The following is a 20,420-nucleotide window of genomic DNA, read 5'->3' as shown; positions in this document are numbered from 1 at the left end:
TACTCTGTTGCAGAAAGTTCACATAAAGTCCTATGCACCACTCAAGTCCTTAAATGCACTTGTAGACTAGCAGAATTTACAGCAGTAAGTGAGCAAAAATGAAGCCACTGTTGTCAACATAAAATTGCCTTTAATGTATTTTCAGAATTAAATACCTTAGATGCCCTTTTTTTGCAATTCAGGGCTTGCATACATGCGAAATTTCACTGGTTTAACTAAAGGTGGGATTTAAAATTGATTTAGTTAAATCACTACAAAAGGTTGTCTGGACACACTTCAATATAGGACAGATTCATATTGATTTTTTTAGCTTAAATCAATTAGGACTATGTTTAAGCTAAATCAAAATCAAGTCACTCTTACCCCAAAAGAAGAGCACCTTTTAGGGTTTTGCACCATTTTGGAGCTCTGCTGTATGTTAATATTGAATGGGAACCAAGCTTCTAAAAAAGCATAATGTCCCCATAGCTAATTGATTAGCAGCATAAAGACTTTAACCCTTACTCTTCATTCTTTGGTAAAATAAAGTATGTAGCTATTTCTGTTTCTGTCTTTTGTGTATGTGCACTTTAAATGTAAAAGGGCTATTTTTCTGGGCTGGGTGTTAATTGAAAATGATCTTACAGAATGAGAAATGTACTGTATTTCATTCATGGAGTTTTATATTTGTTCTTTGTTTTCCTTATCTAAAATAAATTACGTAGTCTCAAAGTATATGAGTTGCTTTTTGTGTGTGGAAAGTATCGCTATTTTCGAAGACATGGATGGTTGATGTAGCAATTAACCTTTATTTTTTAATTAGGTATGTAGTGTTTTATTTATTTAATTAGGCATGCATAAAACATTCCTGAGAATCTGAAAAATCAGCTGCTTCCATAGTTCATCTACTGAGTTGTATTTTGCTTTTCTGAATGTGTGTGTGTGTGTGTATAGTACTTTGGGTAACTGAACTTTACTAAGATCATGTCTTAGCTTGTCCCATTGACATAGCTCCCACTGCTCATTGGCAGTGGTTTAATGATGTTGATGGGAGAGCTCTCACCCGTCAGTATAGAGTGGCTATACGTGAGATCTTAGAGCACTGCTGTTGAATCGATATAGCTGCGCTGCAGTAAGGTATCTAGTGTAGACGCAGCCTAAATATCCAGGGATTCTCCACAAACACAATGCAGCAGCTTTCACTTATTTATTTTTTCTAAAGTGAGGACGGGCGTGTTCCAAACAGAGTGACATTTTCTAAAGTTAAGAATGTCAGTGTAAATACAGACTCCAATCCACTGAAATCAGTTGGGCTCCATGTGTGCTACCACAGCATGTAAAATCTCCCACAGCCCAAATTAAGTGCTGATTTTACTTCCTCCAACACAGACACTCAGTTATTTATTAGTGCTAACTGGAATTTTTTTAAAACAAAAACTATTTTTGATTAAAAATGGCTTTATTAAAATTTTCTCAAAATTGTTGACATCAAATTTATCAGTTTCTCAGGAAAAATGTTTCTTTTAATTTTTTTTCCAAAATGTCATAGAAAACCTCATTGTTGTACCAAGTTGGTGTGGTGTAAGGATACCGTAATTGGAGTCTTTCTTCATATCTGTAGCAAGAAGTCAGGTAGGAGAGGGTTGGAAAATGTCCTATGCAGCAGGGAATGAGACATGACAACATTGGGGACAGTGCTCTGTTCTGTATTCTAATAAAGCTCCTTGTGCAGTGCTATAAGCAAGCAACTCTTTCTGTAAATCCTATTGCCAGAAGCTCCAGATAGGAAAGAGCTTTCTACTCCCTCTAGTCTTGAAAAGAGAAAAGTGCCGCCATGGAGAACTTAACTTGTATAAGCTACCTACCCACAATTCCTCTTGTGACATTTTGGGAGTCTCCATAACTAGGTATAAACCTGGATTCTGGGGGGTAATGTGCTCCCAGAGAAGGGAAAGAGTTCTTGCTTTTGTGGCAAAGCACCCACTTCTAAACAGGGAGGATTCTGTTCAAAGAGCCTAAGTGTTTCTAAGTGTTTTCCCATACGTACTGTGTTGTGGAAGACCACGAAGAATGAGGACTTTGCTATGGAGACAGCACAGAGGTCCTGTAGCAAAAGATGCAGAGGACAGCAGCAGAGCTCAGTGGTCTCTGGTGAATTCCTGCCCACCCAGCACCATAATAAAGTTTGCACACTAGGCTACGTGGTAGTGGTGCCATCGGGCAAGCAGCTCCCTTGAGATAGGAGACACCCCTACAAGTAGACAATGGACTGTTACCTTTCAGATATTCTCTCTGACAGAAGGGAAGGGAGTTAGATACTGCCAAGTTACGGGGAGGGGAGGGTTGTATTTTCCTCTTTCATTACATATATATTTCTGTTACTGGGTTTTTCCCAGGTTTTGATTATGTCCCCTTTCCTTCAATAAAGGTTTCTGTGTTTGTATGAAGTCTGAGTGCTTGTGAATGGGGAAGTTCTACCTGTAAAAGGCATGTGGTACAAGGTGTGTTTAGGTGTTCCAGGTTTCTGGGTGAGGGCTGCACACAGTTTTGTCCTAATTGCAGTGTTGCAGTTCGTATGCCCTCCTTCTTCCCAAAGTCTTTGAAACGCACACTAGCTCTTTGCTAGGATTTTATTCTTTCTATGGCTATGGCATAAATGTGGAAGTCACTTTACAAGCCAAAGGCCCCAATTCTGTCGATACCAGTTCAATAGGATTTCTGTGAGATAACTCATATGCCTAATGTTAAACTTGTTTATAAATGTTTGCAGGAAAAAAAATCCTAAATTTGGCCGTAAAGACCAGAATAATTACTTATTATTGTAGAGGGAGAAAATGAGTCCGAAGAGGAAAAAAAAAAAAAAACGGGAATCTTTGTGCCAGAAATAGGCACTGTGCAGAGAAAGTGGTACTCAGGCTAAGGGTATGTCTACGTTACGGGATTATTCTGATTTTACATAAACCAGTTTTGTAAAACAGATTGTATAAAGTCGAGTGCACACGGCCACACTAAGCACATTAATTCGGTGGTGTGTGTCCATGGTCCGAGGCTAGCGTCGATTTCTGGAGCATTGCATTGTGGGTAGCTATTCTGTAGCTATCTCATAGTTCCCGCAGTCTCCCCCGCCCCTTGGAATTCTGGGTTGAGATCCCAGTGCCTGATGGGGCAAAAATCATTGTCGCAGGTAAATGGGTAAATGTCGTCAGTCATTCCTTTCTTCCGGGAAAGCAACGGCAGACAATCATTTCGCGCCCTTTTTCCCTGGATTTCCCTGAGAGATGCCATAGCATGGCAACCATGGAACCCGTTAAGCTTTTTTTTACTGTCACCGTATATCTACTGGATGTTGCTAACAGACGCGGTACTGCAGCACTACACAGCAGCATTCATTTGCCTTTGCATGATAGTAGAGACGGTTATCAGTTGTTCTGTACCGTCTGCTGTGCCATTGTAAATTGGCAATGAGATGACGGTTATCTGTTGTTCTGTACTGTCTGCTGCTGTCAGGGGTGCCCCTGGCTGAGGTCAGCCGGGGGCGCAAAGACAAAAATGGGAATGACTCCCTGAGTCAATCCCTCCTTTATGGTATCTAAAAATAGAGTCAGTCCTGCCTAGAATATGGGGCAAGTGTACCAGAGAACCAGAGAGTACAGCCACTCCATGTCAGAGCCTGCAGAAATGATGAGCTGCATGCCATTCACAGGGGGTGCCCCTGCAACAACCCCACCCATTGCTTCCCTCCTCCCCCAACCTTCCTGGGCTACCGTGGCAGTGTCCCTCCCATTTGTGTGATGAAGTAATAAAGAGTGCAGGAATACTGACTTGTTAATGAGATAAAATCAGGGGGAGGCAGCCTCCAGCTGCTATGATAGTCCAGGCAGGACATTAAATAGTCAGGGGGAGAGGAGCCCAGCATCCCACTGCTATGATAGTCCAGGCAGTACCGAATCTTTTCTTTATACATGAAAGGGAGAGGGGCTGATGGAGCTCAGCCCCCAGTTGCTATGATGAGGATGGTTATCAGCTGTTCCATACCATCTACTGGGAATGACCCTGAATCATTCCTATTTTTACCCAGACACCCCCAGCCAGCCTCACCTGAGGCCAGCCAGGAGCACTGATGGGCTCATGACAAGGACAGCTATCAGTCCTTCTGCACTGTACCATCTGCCACCGGGGAGAGGTGAAGAGAGGATGCTACTGTTTACTGCTGCAGCACCGTGTCTACCAGCAGCATACAGTATACATAGGGTGACATATAAAAAAGACAAGAAATGATTTTTTCCCCTTTTCTATCATGGAGGGGGACGGGGGGTAAATTGACGAGATAGACCCTGAACCACCCCGGACAATATGTTTGACCCTACAGGCATTGGGAGCTCAGCCAAGAATGCAAATGGTTTTTGGAGACTGCGGGGACTGTGGGATAGCTGGAGTCCTCGGTACCCCCTCCCTCCCTCCATGAGCGTCCATTTGATTCTTTGGCTTTCCTTTACGCATGTCATGCAGCACTGTGCTGTGGACTCTGTATCATAGCCTGGAGATTTTTTAAAATGCTTTGTCATTTCATCTTCTGTAACGGAGCTCTGATAGAACAGATTTGTCTCCCCATACAGCGATCAGATCCAGTATCTCCCATACGGTCCATGCTGGAGCTTTTTTTGGATTTGGGACTGCATCACCACCCGTGTTGATCAGAGCTCCACGCTGGGCAAACAGAAAATGAAATTCAAAAGTTCACGGGGCTTTTCCTATCTACCTGGCTACTGCATCCGAGTTCAAATTGCTGTCCAGAGCGGTCACAGTGGGGCACTGTGGAATACCGCCCGGAGGCCAATACCGTAGATTTGCGGCCACACTGACCCTAATCCGATATGGTAATACCGACTTTAGCACTACTACTCTCAATGGGGAGGAGTACAGAAACCGATTTAAAGAGCCCTTTATATCGATATAAAGGGCCTCGTTGTGTGGACGGGTACAGCGTTAAATCGGTTTAACGCTGCTAAAATCGGTTTAAACGCATAGTGTAGACCAGGCCTAGGGGAGGCTGAAAGCTTTTTAAAGCAGTGGTTTTCAATGTTTTTTTCATTTGCAGATCCCTAAAAAATGTCAAAGGGAGGTGTAGACCCCTTTGGAAATATTAGGCATGATCTACAGACTCCCAGGGTCTACGTACCACAGGCTGAAAACCACTGCTTTAGAGAAATGCTTTAGAGATGTTTGTAGAAAGAACATAAGGTTGGGAACTGACAGAAAATCTTTGTGCAATAAGTTTGCAATTGTTGTTGTTAATATATTAATAATAATAATATATTATTATTATTGCTTTTCCCATGCTTGGTTTAAGAAGCACCAGACCAGTCACTCTTAATCAACTCCTTCTTTTATATCACAATAAATAGGTAAGAAAACATGAACTAATGTCTGAGATGGTAAAAATAAAATCTCTTGTGATTTATTTTCGCTGATGTAGGAGTGACACACGTATATGTTCAGCTTTGGTGAATATTCAAAGTCTGCTCATAAACTTGGGAACTTAGTTTTACAGCCAAATCAGAAGAGTGAGAGGTTTTCAGTTTTCCTTCTGAGAGTGTACTGTGCCAATATGAGGCACCTGCTCTTCTCAGCTTCACTACTACATTTAATGTATTAGAATTAGAAATAGAATTTTCCCCTAATGGTGTTTGTATGTCTGTATACTGCTATAGAAAACTAGAGGCCATTCTTGTGTACTGTTCTTCCTATATGATCATAGACTCATAGAACTAGAAGGGCTCTCAAGAGGTCATCTAGTCCAGTTCCCTACACTCATGGCAGGACTAAGTATTATCTAGACCATTACTGATAGCTGTTTGTCTAACCCGCTCTTAAAAACTTCCAATGATGGAGATTCCACAACCTCCCTAGGCAATTTATTCCAGTGCTTAACCACCCTGACAGTTAGGAAGTTTTTTCCTAATGTCCAACCTAAACCTCCCTTGCTGCAATTTAAGACCATTACTTTTTGTCCCATCCTCAGAGATTAGGAAGAACAATTCTTCTCCCTCTTCCCTGTAACAACCTTTTATTTACTTGAAAACTGTTATTATGTCCCCTCTCAATCTCTTCTTTTCCAGACTAAACAAATCCAATTTTTTCAATCTTCCCTCATAGGACATGTTTTCTTGACCTTTATTCTTTTTTGTTGCTCTTCTCTTTACTTTCTTCAATTTGTCCACATATTTCCTGAAATGTGGCACCAGGACACAATACTCCAGTAGAGGCCTAATCAATGTGGAGTAGAGGCAGAAGAATTACTTCTTGTGTCTTGCTTACAATACTCCTGCTAATACATCCCAGAAAGATGTCCATTTTTTTTGTGAGTTTTTTGGTTTTTTTGTGTTACACTGTTGACTCATATTTAGCTTGTGGTACACTATGACCCCCAGGCCCCTTTCCACAGTACTCCTTCTGAGGCAGTCATTTTCCATTTTGTACATGTGCAACTGATTGTTCCTTCCTAAATGGAGTATTTTGTATTTGCCCTTATTGAATTTCATCCTATTTATTTCAGACCATTTCTCCAGTTTGTCCAGATCATTTTGAATTTTAATCCTATCCTCCAAAGCACTACCCTCCCAGCTTAGTATCATCTGCAAACTTTATAAGTATATTTTGTATGCCATTATCAAAATCATTGATAAAGATATTGAACAGAACTGGACCCAGAACTGACCTCACTCATTATGCCCTTCCAGCATGACTGTGAACCACTGATAACTACTCTCTGGGAATGGTTTTCCAACCAGTTTTGCACCCACCTTATAGTAGGTCCATCTAGGTTGCATTTCCCTCGTTTGTTTATGAGACAGTCATGAGAAACAGTATCAAAAGCTTTACTAAAGTCAAGCTATACCACATCTACCACTCTCCCCTATCCACAAGGCTTGTTACCCTGCCAAAGAAAGCTGTCAGGTTGGTTTGACATGATTTATTTTTGACAAATCCATGTGGACTGTTACTTATCACCTTATCTTCTAGATGTTTGCAAAATGATTTCTTAATTATTTGCTCAATTATCTTTCTGGATACAGAACTTAAGCTGACTGGTCTGTAATTCCCTGGGTTAGCCTTATTTCCCTTTTTATAGATTGGCTCTATATTTGCCTTTTTCCAGTCTTCTGGAATCTCTCCCATCTTCCATGAATTTTCCAAGATGATCACTAATCGCTCAGATATCTTCTCAGTCAGCTCCTTGAGTATTCCAGGACTCATTTAATCAGGCCAAGGGACCTGAAGACATCTAATTTGTCTAAGTAATTTTTAACTTGTTCTTTTCCTATATTAGCCTGTGATCCTACCTCATTTTCACTGGCATTCACTATATTAGACATCAAATCACCACCAACCTACTTGGTAAAAACTGAAACAAAGAAGTCTTAAGCACCTCTGCCATTTCCACATTTTCTGTTAATATTTTCCCCCTCATTGAGTAATGGTCCTACCCCATCCTTGATCTTCCTCTTGCTTCTAAAGTGTTTACCCTTTATGTCTCTAGCTAGTTTGATCTCGTTTTTTTGCCTTGGCCTTTCTGATTTTGTCCCTATATACTTGTTTTATGTGTTTATTCATCCTTTGTCATTTGACCTAGTTTCAACTTTTGTAGAATTCTTTTTATTTTTTTTATTTTTAGATCATTGACAATCTCCTGATTAAGTCAGTATTGCCTACTCTTGTGATTCTATCCTGAGTCTCATGATAGTTGGTGTTCTTACAAAAGCCACAGCTCCTGGAGCATTCGTAAGAATCTCAGCCCTCATAGTTGTAGAGCAGGGGTAGGCAACCTATGGCACGCGTGCCGAAGGCGGTATGCAAGCTGATTTTCAGTGGCACTCACACTGTCTGGGTCCTGACCACCAGTCCGGAGGGCTCTGCATTTTAATTTAATTTTAAATGAAACTTCTTCAACATTTTAAAAGCCGTATTTACTTTACATACAACAATAGTTTAGTTATATATTATAGACTTATAGAAAGAGACCTTGTTAAAATGTATTACTGGCACGCAAAACCTTAAATTAGAGTGAATAAATGAAGATTCATCACACCACTTCTGAAAGGTTGCCGATCCCTGTTGTAGAGAATAACTGGAAAATGTGACCTGAGTGAACCCTAGCAGCTCAACAACCAGATTGCAAATAAAAAGAACCATATATAACTTTCTTTTTTAAACATTAACCTCATTATTCTTTTGTGGGAGAGGGTGAGCAAGTCTGACTCATGATTTTTGAATGTTTGGCAATATCCTGTTATTTGAGAATTGAATGATGAAATATTGGGACAGGGTGGGAAAAGGGAATGTGATGCAAGGGGTAATTATCTGATTATAAAGAGTGAAGCCATCACAATGTAATCTGAAATCTGACTCTATACAAGAGTAAGATAATTTCATTTCATGGAGGATTTCAATAATTTGAAATATGAATCATAGGTTGTTAGGGACCTTAGGAGATCATCTCCTCCAACCCCCTGCTCAAAGGAGGAGCAATTCCCAAATGGCCTCCTCAAGGTTTGAACTCACAACGCTGGGTTTAGCAGGCCTATGCTCAAACCACTGAACTATCCCTCCTCTCCTGGTTTTGTTCTGATCAAAATTTTCTAAATTATTATTGACAAACCATCAAAACAAAGAGGAAAAGTAACAAAACAAAAGATAAGTGGCAATAAATTAATCTAGTCACATACTCTGAAATGCATTAGTAGGCACATTGCCAGCAGATCGAGGAAAGTGATTATTCCCCTCTATTTGGCACTGGTGAGGCCACATCTGGAGTATTGCATCCAGTTTTGAGCCCCCCACTACAGAAAGGATGTGGACAAATTGGCAAGAGTCCAGCAGAGGTCAAGAAAAATGATTAGGAGGTTGGGGCACATGACTTATAAGGAGAGCCTGAGGCAACTGGACTTAGTCTGCAGAAGAGAGGAGTGAGGGGAGATTTGATAGCAGCCTTCAACTACCTGAAGGGAGGTTTCAAAGAGGATGGAGCTCGGCTGTTCTCAGTGGTGGCAGATGACAGAACAAGGAGCAATGGTCTCAAGTTGCAGTGGGTAAGGTCTAGGTTGAATATTAGGAAAAACTATTTAACTAGGAAGGTGGTGAAGCACTTCAATGGGTTACCTAGGAAGGTGGTGGAATCTCCATCCTTATTGGTTTTTAAGGCCCGGTTTGACAAAGCCCTGGCTGGGATGATTTAGTTGCAGTTGGTCCTTCTTTGAGCGGGGGGGTTGCACTAGAAAACATCCTGAGGTCTCTTCTAACCCTAATCTTCTATGATTCTATTAATTGGTTTTGGGAAGATGATTATGAAGATGTGGACTTTTGGGAAAGGCAAGTAAAACCAGTTTCCTACAAAATACAAACATCCACCATAGAAGACACACTTATTTCTGGAAACATGACGGAATTGGGAGAATTTTGAGGCTTTAACCTGACAGACAGGGCCGGTGCAACCATTTAAGCTAACTAGTGGTTGCCTAGGGCGCCAAGATTTGAGGGCGCCAAAAAGCGGCGCTCCCCAAAATTTTTTTAAATGGTTGCAGCCGCTGCTGCTGGAGAGGTAATCTGAGCTGCCCTGCGGCAGGCAGCCCAGGGCGCCCCTGGGGTCAGCGCACCGCCGCGGCAGCCCAGCAGCCCACGGTGCCCCCAGGGTCAACACACCGCAGCGGCAGCCCGGCAGCCCAGGGCGCCCCCGGGGTCAGCGCGTTGCCACGCAGCCCGGCAGCCCGGGGCCCCCCCGGGGTCAGGGAGCGCTGCGGCAGCCCAGCAGCCCACGACGCCCCCCGAGTCAGGGCGCTGCCGTGGCAGCCCAGAGGTTTGTGCTGACGGCGGCTGCGCTGACTCAGGGGAATCCCTGAGCTGCAGGCAGAGGCTCAGAATCCCTCTCCCTCCCAAAGCAGGGGCTCCAGCCTCTGCAATTTTTCTAGTTGCCGGCGGGGGCGCCGGCAGCTGGGCAGAGCTGCACAGCTCTGCTTAGGGCACTTGGCAGGGGCCCTGTGACAGCGGCGCAACACCAGGGCTTCGCTTCTGGAGGAAAGCCGCAGCTACCCCCTGGCTCAGCCTCCACGTCAGCCCCAGCAAGGGGCACGGAGACGAAAAGAGCCTCAGCAGTGGTCTGGTGGAGCGGAGGAAGAAAGAGGACCCCAACGCTCATGCATTGGGCAAGGTAAGCAAGTGCCTCCCCACAGGTCGGCCTCAGGTGCCTGTGCTCCTGCCCCCTTGGTCCTTGGCTGGTCCCTGCTCCTGCTCCCGCTTCCCTTGTGCCTGGACGGCTGGAGAGAACAGCAGCCTGCAGAGCTGAGCTGCCCCAGTGCCCCCAGGCACCCCCCTGACCCCATCCCTCCCACAGCCTTGACCCCCAGCTCCGAGCCCAGTCCGTCTGAGGTGGAAACCCCCTCGACCCCATCCCCCCCACAGCCCTGACCCCCAGCTCCGAGCCCAGTCCGTCTGAGCTGGAAACCCCCTGACCCCATCCCCCCAACAGCCCTGACCCCCAGCTCTGAGCCCAGCCCCTCTGAGCTGGACACCCCCCGACCCTATCTCCCCACATCCCTGAGCCCAGCCCCTGTGAGCTGGGCACCCGTGAACCCAGAGCCCAGCTCCCCACCCAGCCTTGGGCAACAACAGCACCACTCCCAAGCAACGACAGCCCATTGGTACCAACTATCACAATCACCCAGCAACTGCCCATTATGTAATTGCAAATGTATACATACCATTACAGCTTTTAATGTTTTTAAATACTGTATTTAGTTTATTTTCAATTACAAATTAATTTTTGAATGTATTTCACTAGTTATTTTTTACATTTCCTAATACATGTTACTATAGTATTGCAAATGTTTTATGGAAGGGGCCCCCGATTTTGCTTTACCCAAGGCCCCCTGAGTCCTCTGGGTGGTCCTGTCTGAGTTTTAAGCCCTGCTGCTGTGTTTTGCCTGCAACAGGCAGGCCTAAGCCTGTGAGTGACTCCCATAGCAGCTGCCTGAAGAAGTGCTTGGGGGAATCATGCAGAAGGAGCGTGATATTTGTTTGAGTTCTCTCCTCATGGAGGCTGTGCTCCACTTGGTGCAGGACAGCAGTCTCAGCAGGACTCTAGGCCCAGCATCTTGCCTCAGTTTGTAGATTTGTAGTGCACCCATCACCGGGCTCAGTCTGGCACCGCTACCCCTCACCAGTGCCCAAGAAGCAGTCAAAAAAGTTGGATGGACTGGTTAGGTTAGTTTTCATGCTGTTGCTTGGCCAGTGTAGAGACCACTGAATGCATAGTATTCCTCTATGATGTTCTGTCCTGAGCAAAATTGGCATGTTATGAGGTAGTGCCTGTGAGGGACAGGTGTCTGTTTATGTATCCAGCCATCATGTCTTAGGTCTTCTTGGGGGGAGCTTTTCCATCCGACTTTCATTGGTGACTTCTGTGATCCTCTGGTAGACATCTATGAAGACAATACTTACTCTGACAGGATCATCTGGCAATACGTCACGAGTTGATGCAAAGGCTCTTACAAAAGCCATTTCTAGTTTCAAGTTTCTTGTTTCTCTTGTTTTGTGGTATGACATATTGTTTGAGATCAACATAACTAGCAAACAACTTCAGGCAAAAGAATTTGATATATGTGATGCCATTAATCAACTTGGAGAAACCAAGAAGTTTCTTGTGGGCCGCAGAAGTGACGCAGCCTATGAGAAAACATTGGTAGATGCAGGTGAACTTGCGGAGGAGTTGGATGTACCGGCACTTTTTGAACCAGATCCAATCCGTATTAGAAAGAAGAGGAAGCAGTTCACATATGAAGCAGATGACGAACCTATTTATGATCCAAAAGAAAAATTCAAAGTGAACTTTTACTTTGCAGTCATTGACACAGCAATACATTCGGTTGAAGAAAGATTCACATTGATGCAGCAAATTAGTTCAGTATTTGGCTTCATATATAATGTTTACAGTTTGCAGAATAAAACACCAAAGCAAATTATGGAACATTGCTTGAATCTGGAGAAAGCTTTGCAACATGGTGAATCCAAAGATATTGATGCCTTTGACTTGTGCAGTGAATTGCAAGCTATTGCAAGACGAGTCCAAAGGAGTTCATCACCGCAAGATGTATTGAACTTCATATGGGAAAATAAGCTGACAGATAGTGTCCCTAACACAGTTATTGCTCTTCGCATCCTCTTGACTCTCCCAGTTTCTGTGGCCAGTGGTGAGCAAAGCTTCTGGAAGCTCAAGTTGATAAAAAACATATATGCGAACATCAGTGTTGCAACAAAGACTTGTTGGGCTATCTACCTTGTCAATTAGGAACGTGACATTGCTCACAGCATTGACTTGGAGGAACTTGTTTCTAAATTTGCTAAACTTAAAGCGCAGAAACATAAATTCTAAATTATAACATGTTACTCTGTGACCGTGTATTGTGTATAATGTATGTGATTTTTGGAGGGGGGGGGCGCAAAATGGAAGTTTCGCCTAGGGCGCAAAATATCCTTGCACCGGCCCTGCTGACAGATAAAGATAGTCTTTCAGCTGAGAGAGCGCTTTTCTTATTGCCAACTTGCATGTAATAGTCCATGGCTAGTATCATAAACCTTGATCCTAGTTGGTAACATAGAATAGTAGAATCATAGCAAAGTACCCGAGTAATAGAATCATAGAAACAAACTTGCATTATGTCTTCTGACAAGCATCTGTTTTGTATTCTCTTTCTTGGTTTAGACCCTGATTCAACAGAGCACTTAATGCACATGCTTAATTTGGAGAATATGAGTAGTGCTATTGATTTCAATGAAACAACTCATGTACTTAAAGTTAAGCACGCATGTAGGTGCTTTGCAAGAATAGGACTTTAGTTTGTTTCCTCTTTGATATTTTGGAAATTGCTCCTGATTGTCTGCACATACCTGTGCAAAAAATTGTAGAAATAAGAAATGATGCCTCAATTTCTATCTGGATTTGCAATGATAATGGGTACTAAAGCAGATAGTATTATTCATTGCACATAAATTATCCAGTAAATGTAGTCTGTTTTTCTGTTTATAGCTCACTATTACATGCTATTAGCATATTATCTGTTCTCATCAATGCCTAACCTACGAAGGAGGTGGTTGTTTTGAGCTGATCCCTTCACTTAAGGTCTAGAGCTTTGTACTCTTAGTTCTTGAGATCCCCTGTGTCAGCAAAGAGAACAATTGTCACATGTTTGTGTTTGTGTTTTGTCCATCAACAGACTAGGAGTATGGCTAATTTCATCACTATTCAAAATTGTTCAAACAACTAAAGAAAATAAAACATCATCAGATGCGCTGTTTGCAAACTGCTCATTTCCATTTCCTATTCATGGGGTGTGGTTGATCACCTAAATCATGCTGTTGTTTCTCATTCTTACCTGTTTGAATGAAAATTTAAACAGGAGAATAACAAATGACAGACAGTGGATAACGAATAATAAATATTCTTGCTTGCACACAAACACCCTTGTATGCATGTGAACACAAATATTTATTCTCCAAATATTTGGGTGAACAAAAACCCATTTTATGCATATAGTATGGTTAGATTTTTTTAACTAATCTTTTAAAAGAAAACCAGAGATTTCTATCTTCCTTCCTTTCCTTTCTTTTTTAATCATTTATTCTCCTCTTCTCTTTCAAAAACATTTCAAAAACTTTCTTAAAAGTAACACATAACCCTCTATAATTTCCCAAAGTAAAAAGCATACTTCTGACACAGAACCATTTAATAAATAAGCATCCTTCTGAAAACATACCCAAATTATATGTCAGATAAGACTTTCCAACCCTGTCACAGCACTGGATTCACACATTTTGTTGGGTCAACTCATGAAACGTTATTAACCTCAGCAACGCCATCTGTTGGGGAGCTCATACAGTATAGTTTACTGTATCTTGGTGCCTTTATTGTGGCCTGCAAAAAACCTACATCACAAAGGGCAAATAAACCTTTGTCCCTGTGCTGTTTTGCAGCATGGACTCTCTCCTGACTAATCTCATTTGGAGGTATAAAATGGTCTGCATTTTCTGTGGATTTGCCTTTTTCTAGATGACAGATTTTTAGATTGCAGGAAACAGCAAATGTGCTGTTCATATAAAATAATAAAAATAAATGAACTCTTAAAAGGCTGCTTCAAACAACATTGATTTCATTCAATCTTTTAAAGTGTACTTGAGCAAGCAGTTTGCACTATCATATAAATATACAGTAAAAGGTGATTACTCATAATGCATATCTTATGTCATCATGATAAGATGGGAATGGAATGGAAAATATTTTGGTTAAGGCCTTGGATTTAATTCTGTGCACTATAGTAAACTGTGGAGGCAGCATGATCCAATGGCTAGGACAGTGGATTGGGATTGACCAGGTTTCTGTTCCCAGCTATATCATTTTAACCCTTCATGGCCATTTCACCTTTCTGTGCCTCTGTCTTCCCTCCCAAGTTTTGTCTATTTGGATTATAGGAACTTTGGGGCAGAGTCTCATACTGTGTGTTCCTATAAGTCATACTACAGTGGAGCCCCAAACTCAGCTGAGTCATATTGGTGCTACTGTAATATAAACAAATTTTAAAGAGAAGCTGGAATATGTGGATTCTGTAGCAACACAGCCCTCAGCTAAATAAATGCAATTCCCATTTAAAGGTAAAATCATGTCTTTCTCAATTGCTCATCAGTCAGTCTCTTGGGATATCATAAATTCATTTGTTCTCCAGTCACTGTAGAGTTTTTGAGAGTAGACAAGATCAGAATTGCTAATGTTTAAAAAAAGCAGTGGTTTTTTATTTAAATACAAACAAACAAAATGCTTATAGGATTTTTATACATAATAAAGAGGTAGGCAAGGTTGTTTTTTAAATAGGCATTCTACTTGGCAGGCATAGTTCAGTGGCTGCTCAAAACAAAGAGGGATATTTCATATATATTAATTTTTAACTTTTTTTATAATTGATCTCTTCCTATAGTGACTGTCTCTTACTATTTTACTTTGGGCCTTGTCTGAAGCCATTTGCAGTAGCTACCTCAATTTCAAAAGAACAAAATAACCTTAAGTAAGGGGTGCCCGATACACAGTATGACCCATTTGACAGGGCTTCATTTGGCAGCTGTGTGCTGATGTGTCCTCCCATTAGTGAGTTGCATCCAAATCTCAAAATATACTTCATGGACCGGATTCAAGCCTGAGAAATGGATACTTTGTTCTGATCTCTAAATTGGCAGATGAGTAACCCTCTGGAATAGCCAGCTCTAGCCTGTGTCTCCTGATACCCCTCACCGCAGAGGGTTTGGTCAGAGCAATTTCTCTCTGATAGCCCTTTGGTGACCATACCAAACTGGTGTAATGTAAAGCAGTCCTGTGGCTACTCTAAGTTACACCATGGGCTGAAACTCCCCCAGAGACAAGTGGAGCAAAGGGTGGTATGCAGCTGCATGTATTCTGGCAGAGCTGGGGTTTCAGCTCATAAAAGAAAACTGTACCCATTTTTGTTTTGCAGTTTTGAAACTATACATAAAAGGCATTAATCACATATAAATATCATGAGCTAGATTAGATGGAGCTTTCTTCAATTTTTTTTGCTGGGGACAGGAGAGCTGTACCACCTCTGTGTCTTCCTGCCTTCTGACAGTAGAACTCTTGAAATTTGCTATAAAATTTTTAAATTAAGCTCAACATTTTACACTAGGACAAAATCATAATATGTGTTACTGTGGAACCAAAACTCCTGCCTCTTCAGAGCTGTTACATTTAAAGTTCCCCTTCTCCCCATCATGGGGTTATGAAAGTCTTGGCTAAATCTATATTAACATTCAGTGATGTCTGAGATCCAATAAACAGTCTGTGGCCCATAGATCATGCACTATAATTTCATATGTTCAGGCACCTGTTGTAATTTACAAGACCTTTGGGAGGCAATGTGATCCAGTGAATAGAGCACACGACTGAGACTCAGCAGACCTGCATTCTATTCCCAGCTCTGTCACAGGCCTGCTTCACCTCTCTGGGCCCCTGTTTCCTCATCTGTAAAATGGGACTAATGATACTTACCTCCTTCATAAAGAACTTTGAGGCCTTTGGATAAAAGGTGCCCTATAAATTTTAGATATCATTCTTCACCAAATACCCATACTTCTTTGGCTTATCTTTTCACTTGTACCATGGCATGAAATATTTCAACTTCTTTTCTCCCCAGAGAGATCTCCCAGAATGATGCCTTGGAAGTCATAGAAGCTAATGTGTTTTCCAACCTTCCCAAACTACATGAAATGTAAGTAAGCAAGCAACATAAGATCATAGGATAGAAATCTAAGGACTAGTGGTGGCCAGATATCAAAGGGTTTGGTTCAGATGTACTTTAAAAATTCAAATGCGTACATATATGCTTAGGATCTCTCTTTTCATCTATTTCCTTCTCTTCCCACCCACCCTTTCCTTTCTCAACCAGATGCTTTCCTGGTCGTTTGCCCTCAACACTCTCACTCTTTGATCTAAAACGCTTCCTCAACTATTAGCAATATGGTAAAATAGGTGGAGGGCTGGGATTCTGACTCTGCTAGGTTTGGGCTAACTGCTCCTTTGGAGTCATGTAGAGTTATCCGCTGTCAGAAAAGCCTCCAAATGTATTGCTCTCCTCTATCTTCTGTCTAAGAGAAGTCCTGGATCTATTTAAGAAGGCACTGATCCATTTGCTGTAATGTTTTATTTTCTCCTTTTGCAGAAGAATTGAGAAAGCAAATAACCTTGTGTACATTGACCAAGATGCCTTCCAGAATCTTCCTAGCCTCAAATATCTGTAAGAATTTTTACACTTGCAATTATGATAATTGTTTGAAACAATGTGAATGAATTTCAATTATCTTTCATACAAATATTCATAAACATTTTCACTCTGCTTCCTTTCAACAATTGCAGTGTTTCAGCAATGGCTTTCATTTATACTTCATTTATACTCATTGGATGATTAAATCCTTTTAATATGAGCTCATTTGGTATTCAGCTTAATTTTAGTTTCATTTAAATAGCGCTCCTCATTGTGAATGTCGCTTGCACTATTGCAGTTGCCATATCTGCTCCCATGGGGATGCCATCATAATTCAGTGATAATTAAATTTGTCCTTAAAATAAAGTACAATCCAAAAATATTCTTGCATCTTATAGCATGCAGCCTTAAACTGACTGATAATCTCTCTTCAGCTGTGTATTAAAAAAACAAATGAAATCCAATGGACTCTATGGCCATGGCTACACTTACAGTTCTGCAGCTCTGGTAGTTACAGCTGTGTTCATACAGCTGTGTAGGGCCAGCGCTGCAGTGTGGCCACACTGACAGCTACCAGCGCTACAGTGTGGCCACATTTGCAACACTTGCAGTGCTGTTGGGAGTGGTGCATTGTGGGCAGCTATCCCACAGAGCACCTCGTCCCATTTTGGCGCTGTGGCTTGTGGGAAGGGGACGGAAAGGTGCGGGTCTTTCCGCTTCCTGTTCCAATGCCCCGTGGTGCTTTGCTACACATTCCGAGCAGTTTGGCGGCATTGTGAGTCTGCAGCGCGATTTCTGTTACAAATGGAGCCCGAGCTGCTGCGACCTTGCTGATGAATGTTGCCAGCACATGGCAGTGGAGCTATTCCTTCAGCTGCAAAGTGACAGTGAGGAGTCAGACGATGATATTGATTCGCCTGACACTCAAGACAGTAAATTGCTTGTGGCAGTAACAGACGTGCTCAGCACCATGGAACGGCCCCTTTGGGCTCGGGAAACGAGCACTGAGTGGTGGGATCACATCGTCCTGCAAGCCTGGGATGACGAGCAGTGGCTGCAGAACTTTCGGATGAGAAAAGCCACTTTCATGGGACTATGTGCTGAGCTCGCCCCTACCCTGCGGCGCAGGGACATGAGATTGAGAGCTGCCCTGCCAGTGGAGAAGCGGGTGGCTATTGCAATCTGGAAGCTGGCAACTCCAGACAGCTATCGATCGGTGGCGAACCAGTTTGGAGTGGGAAAGTCCACCATTGGAATGGTGCTGATGCAAGTTTGCACAGCCATTAATCGCACCCTGCTAAGAAGAACTGTGACTCTGGGGAACTTGCAGGACATTGTGGATGGCTTTGCACAAATGGGTTTCCCTAACTGTGGAGGGGCAATAGATGGGACACATATTCCTATTCTGGCACCACCCCACCTGGCATCAGAGTACGTTAATCGCAAGGGGTATTTCTCCGTGGTTCTGCAAGCGCTTGTGGATCACCGTGGGCGTTTCACTGACATTTACTCAGGATGGCCTGGAAAGGTACATGATGCACACATCTTTCGGAACAGTGCCCTTTTCAGGAAGCTGATGGCCGGGACTTTTTTCCCAGACCGCAAGATCACAGTAGGGGACGTCAAAATGCCCACTGTGATCCTTGGAGACCCCGCTTACCCCTTAATGCCATGGCTCATGAAACCGTATACAGGGAAGCTTGACAGGAGCAAGGACTGGTTCAACTACAGGCTGAGCTGGTGCAGAATGACTGTGGAGTGTGCTTTTGACCGTTTGAAAGCCCGCTGGCATTGTTTTTATGGGAAGCTAGATTTGGGGGAAAGCAGCATCTCCGCTGTTATATCCGCGTGCTGTACCCTCCATAATATTTGTGAAGGGAAGGGTGAAAGATTCAGTGAGGAATGGACCTCCGAGGTTCGACGCCTAGAGGCTGAATTTGCACAGCCAGAGAGCAGGGCTACTAGAGAGGCCCAGCAAAGGGCTTCAAGGATTAGGGATGCCTTAAGGGACAATTTGATGCTGAGAGCCAACAGTAATGTTTGGTGCCTTTGCTGTGCTCGTTTTTCCCTTGGGGTACAGTATTTACCACCTTCTGCAATAATAAAAACTATTGTAAAAGCCATGAAATCCTTTATTCAAAATACAGTACATAAAAGGGCAGGGGGAGTAGGGTGGTGGACTGTACATTCAGAGGTTTGAATATGTCCTGTTTGGATTGCTGTTCAATGTCTGCTGCACTTCAGGATTAATATGCTGCAGCGTCATGGGGATGGAGTGCACAGGGTAAGGATTGTAGTTATCAGGGCTGGTAGGTGATCGTACAGGTGTTGGCGGCAGCTGGGGGTAGTAAGAAACAGGCTGCTGGAGAAGGGTGTTTTGTGCAAATACTGGGGAACAAGAAAGAGAGCTTTGGGAGGGTTGTGGGTTACCACGGTACAGATCTGCCTGCATGGCTACGAGAGACTGGAAAGAGTCAGTTTGGCAAGCCAGGAGGCTTATCAACTGCTTCGAGGTTTTTCTGGTAGCCAATTCCTTTCTCCTGCTTTGTGTTTGCCTCCACTCATGCATTTTCTCTCTCCATTCCTGCGTCTTCCTACTTTCTCTGGCGTACTGATTCATAACTGCTTTGATCAATTCTTCTTTTGATTTTCACGGATTTTTCCTCAAGTTCTGCAAGCGACGAGCAGGCGGTGATCCGGCTGCATTATTCAAGGTCACTTAAAAAAACATAGATAGAAACATGTAATACACAGAGGCTACATTGTTTATTATCACACAGTGAAGGAGTTTGTAGACTTTTTGTAGCATCATTCCCACATACCTAACATAGCACAGAGAGACCACGGAAGCAAAGGCATGGCGAGCAATGGGGTGAGTGTTTCTGCCCCGACTTCACCTGGGAAGGGGAACTGCCTGATGGCTCACTGGGGTTTCTCTGCACTGGATAGAGGAGGGAGCTGGGGGCCTGCACAGGGGACAGGAGGGAACAGGAAGCTGGCGACCTGCAAGAGGGGGGCGGACCGGGAAGCTGCCGACCTGCAAGGGGGGGGGGACCACGAAGCTGCCGACCTGCAAGGGGGGGGGACCGCGAAGCTGCCGACCTGTAGGGGGGGTGGACCGCGAAGCTGCTGACCTGCAAGGGGGGGGGCCGGGAAGCTGCCGACCTGCAAGGGGGGGGGGCCGGGAAGCTGCCGACCTGCACGGGGGGGGACCGCGAACGTGGCGCCCTGCACTAAGCAGTATCCCTACATTCTCAACAGGGTTTCCTACTGCCAGATATATCACTGCTGCGTGTTACCTGGGAAGAGAGGGAGGGTCTTCTACAGCAATGTGGATTCCGCCCTGGTCCCTATGCAGCTTGCCTGTGTGCAGCAATGGTCCCCCCACCCCTCGCGGCACAGTGGCTCGGACGAGTTAGCCTGACCGGGACAAGGACCACGGTGGCTCTCTCTATAAACTTGCGCACGCACATTGCCCACGCTCTGGCTGCAAGTTTTCAAGAGATTACCGAGGCCGATTACAGAGACGTGATAGAGCAAATCAATGGGCTATTCCACATTTAGGCATGCATGCAGGCAGCCATAACCCCAACCCTCCTCTCCCAAAACATAAAATCTGCTTACCCGGAA

The 20,420-nt window shown here is 43.5% G+C and overlaps 1 protein-coding gene across 1 annotated transcript in view; it reads left to right on the top strand.

Annotated features, from left to right (window-relative positions):
* The window catches only part of FSHR (follicle stimulating hormone receptor), a 134,665-nt gene that overhangs the window by 49,365 nt on the left and 64,880 nt on the right, over nucleotides 1–20,420 (top strand). Inside the window, 4 exon segments of the mRNA XM_050951855.1 lie at nucleotides 2,862–2,901; nucleotides 7,998–8,012; nucleotides 16,224–16,298; nucleotides 16,749–16,823. Coding sequence (XP_050807812.1) covers nucleotides 2,862–2,901; nucleotides 7,998–8,012; nucleotides 16,224–16,298; nucleotides 16,749–16,823 — 205 coding nt within the window.

The sequence above is a fragment of the Gopherus flavomarginatus genome, chromosome 4, assembly GCF_025201925.1.
Source record: "Gopherus flavomarginatus isolate rGopFla2 chromosome 4, rGopFla2.mat.asm, whole genome shotgun sequence".
NCBI lineage: Eukaryota > Metazoa > Chordata > Testudines > Testudinidae > Gopherus > Gopherus flavomarginatus.
Note: the sequence above shows the minus strand (reverse complement) of the source record. Positions and strands in the feature narration are given on the sequence as shown.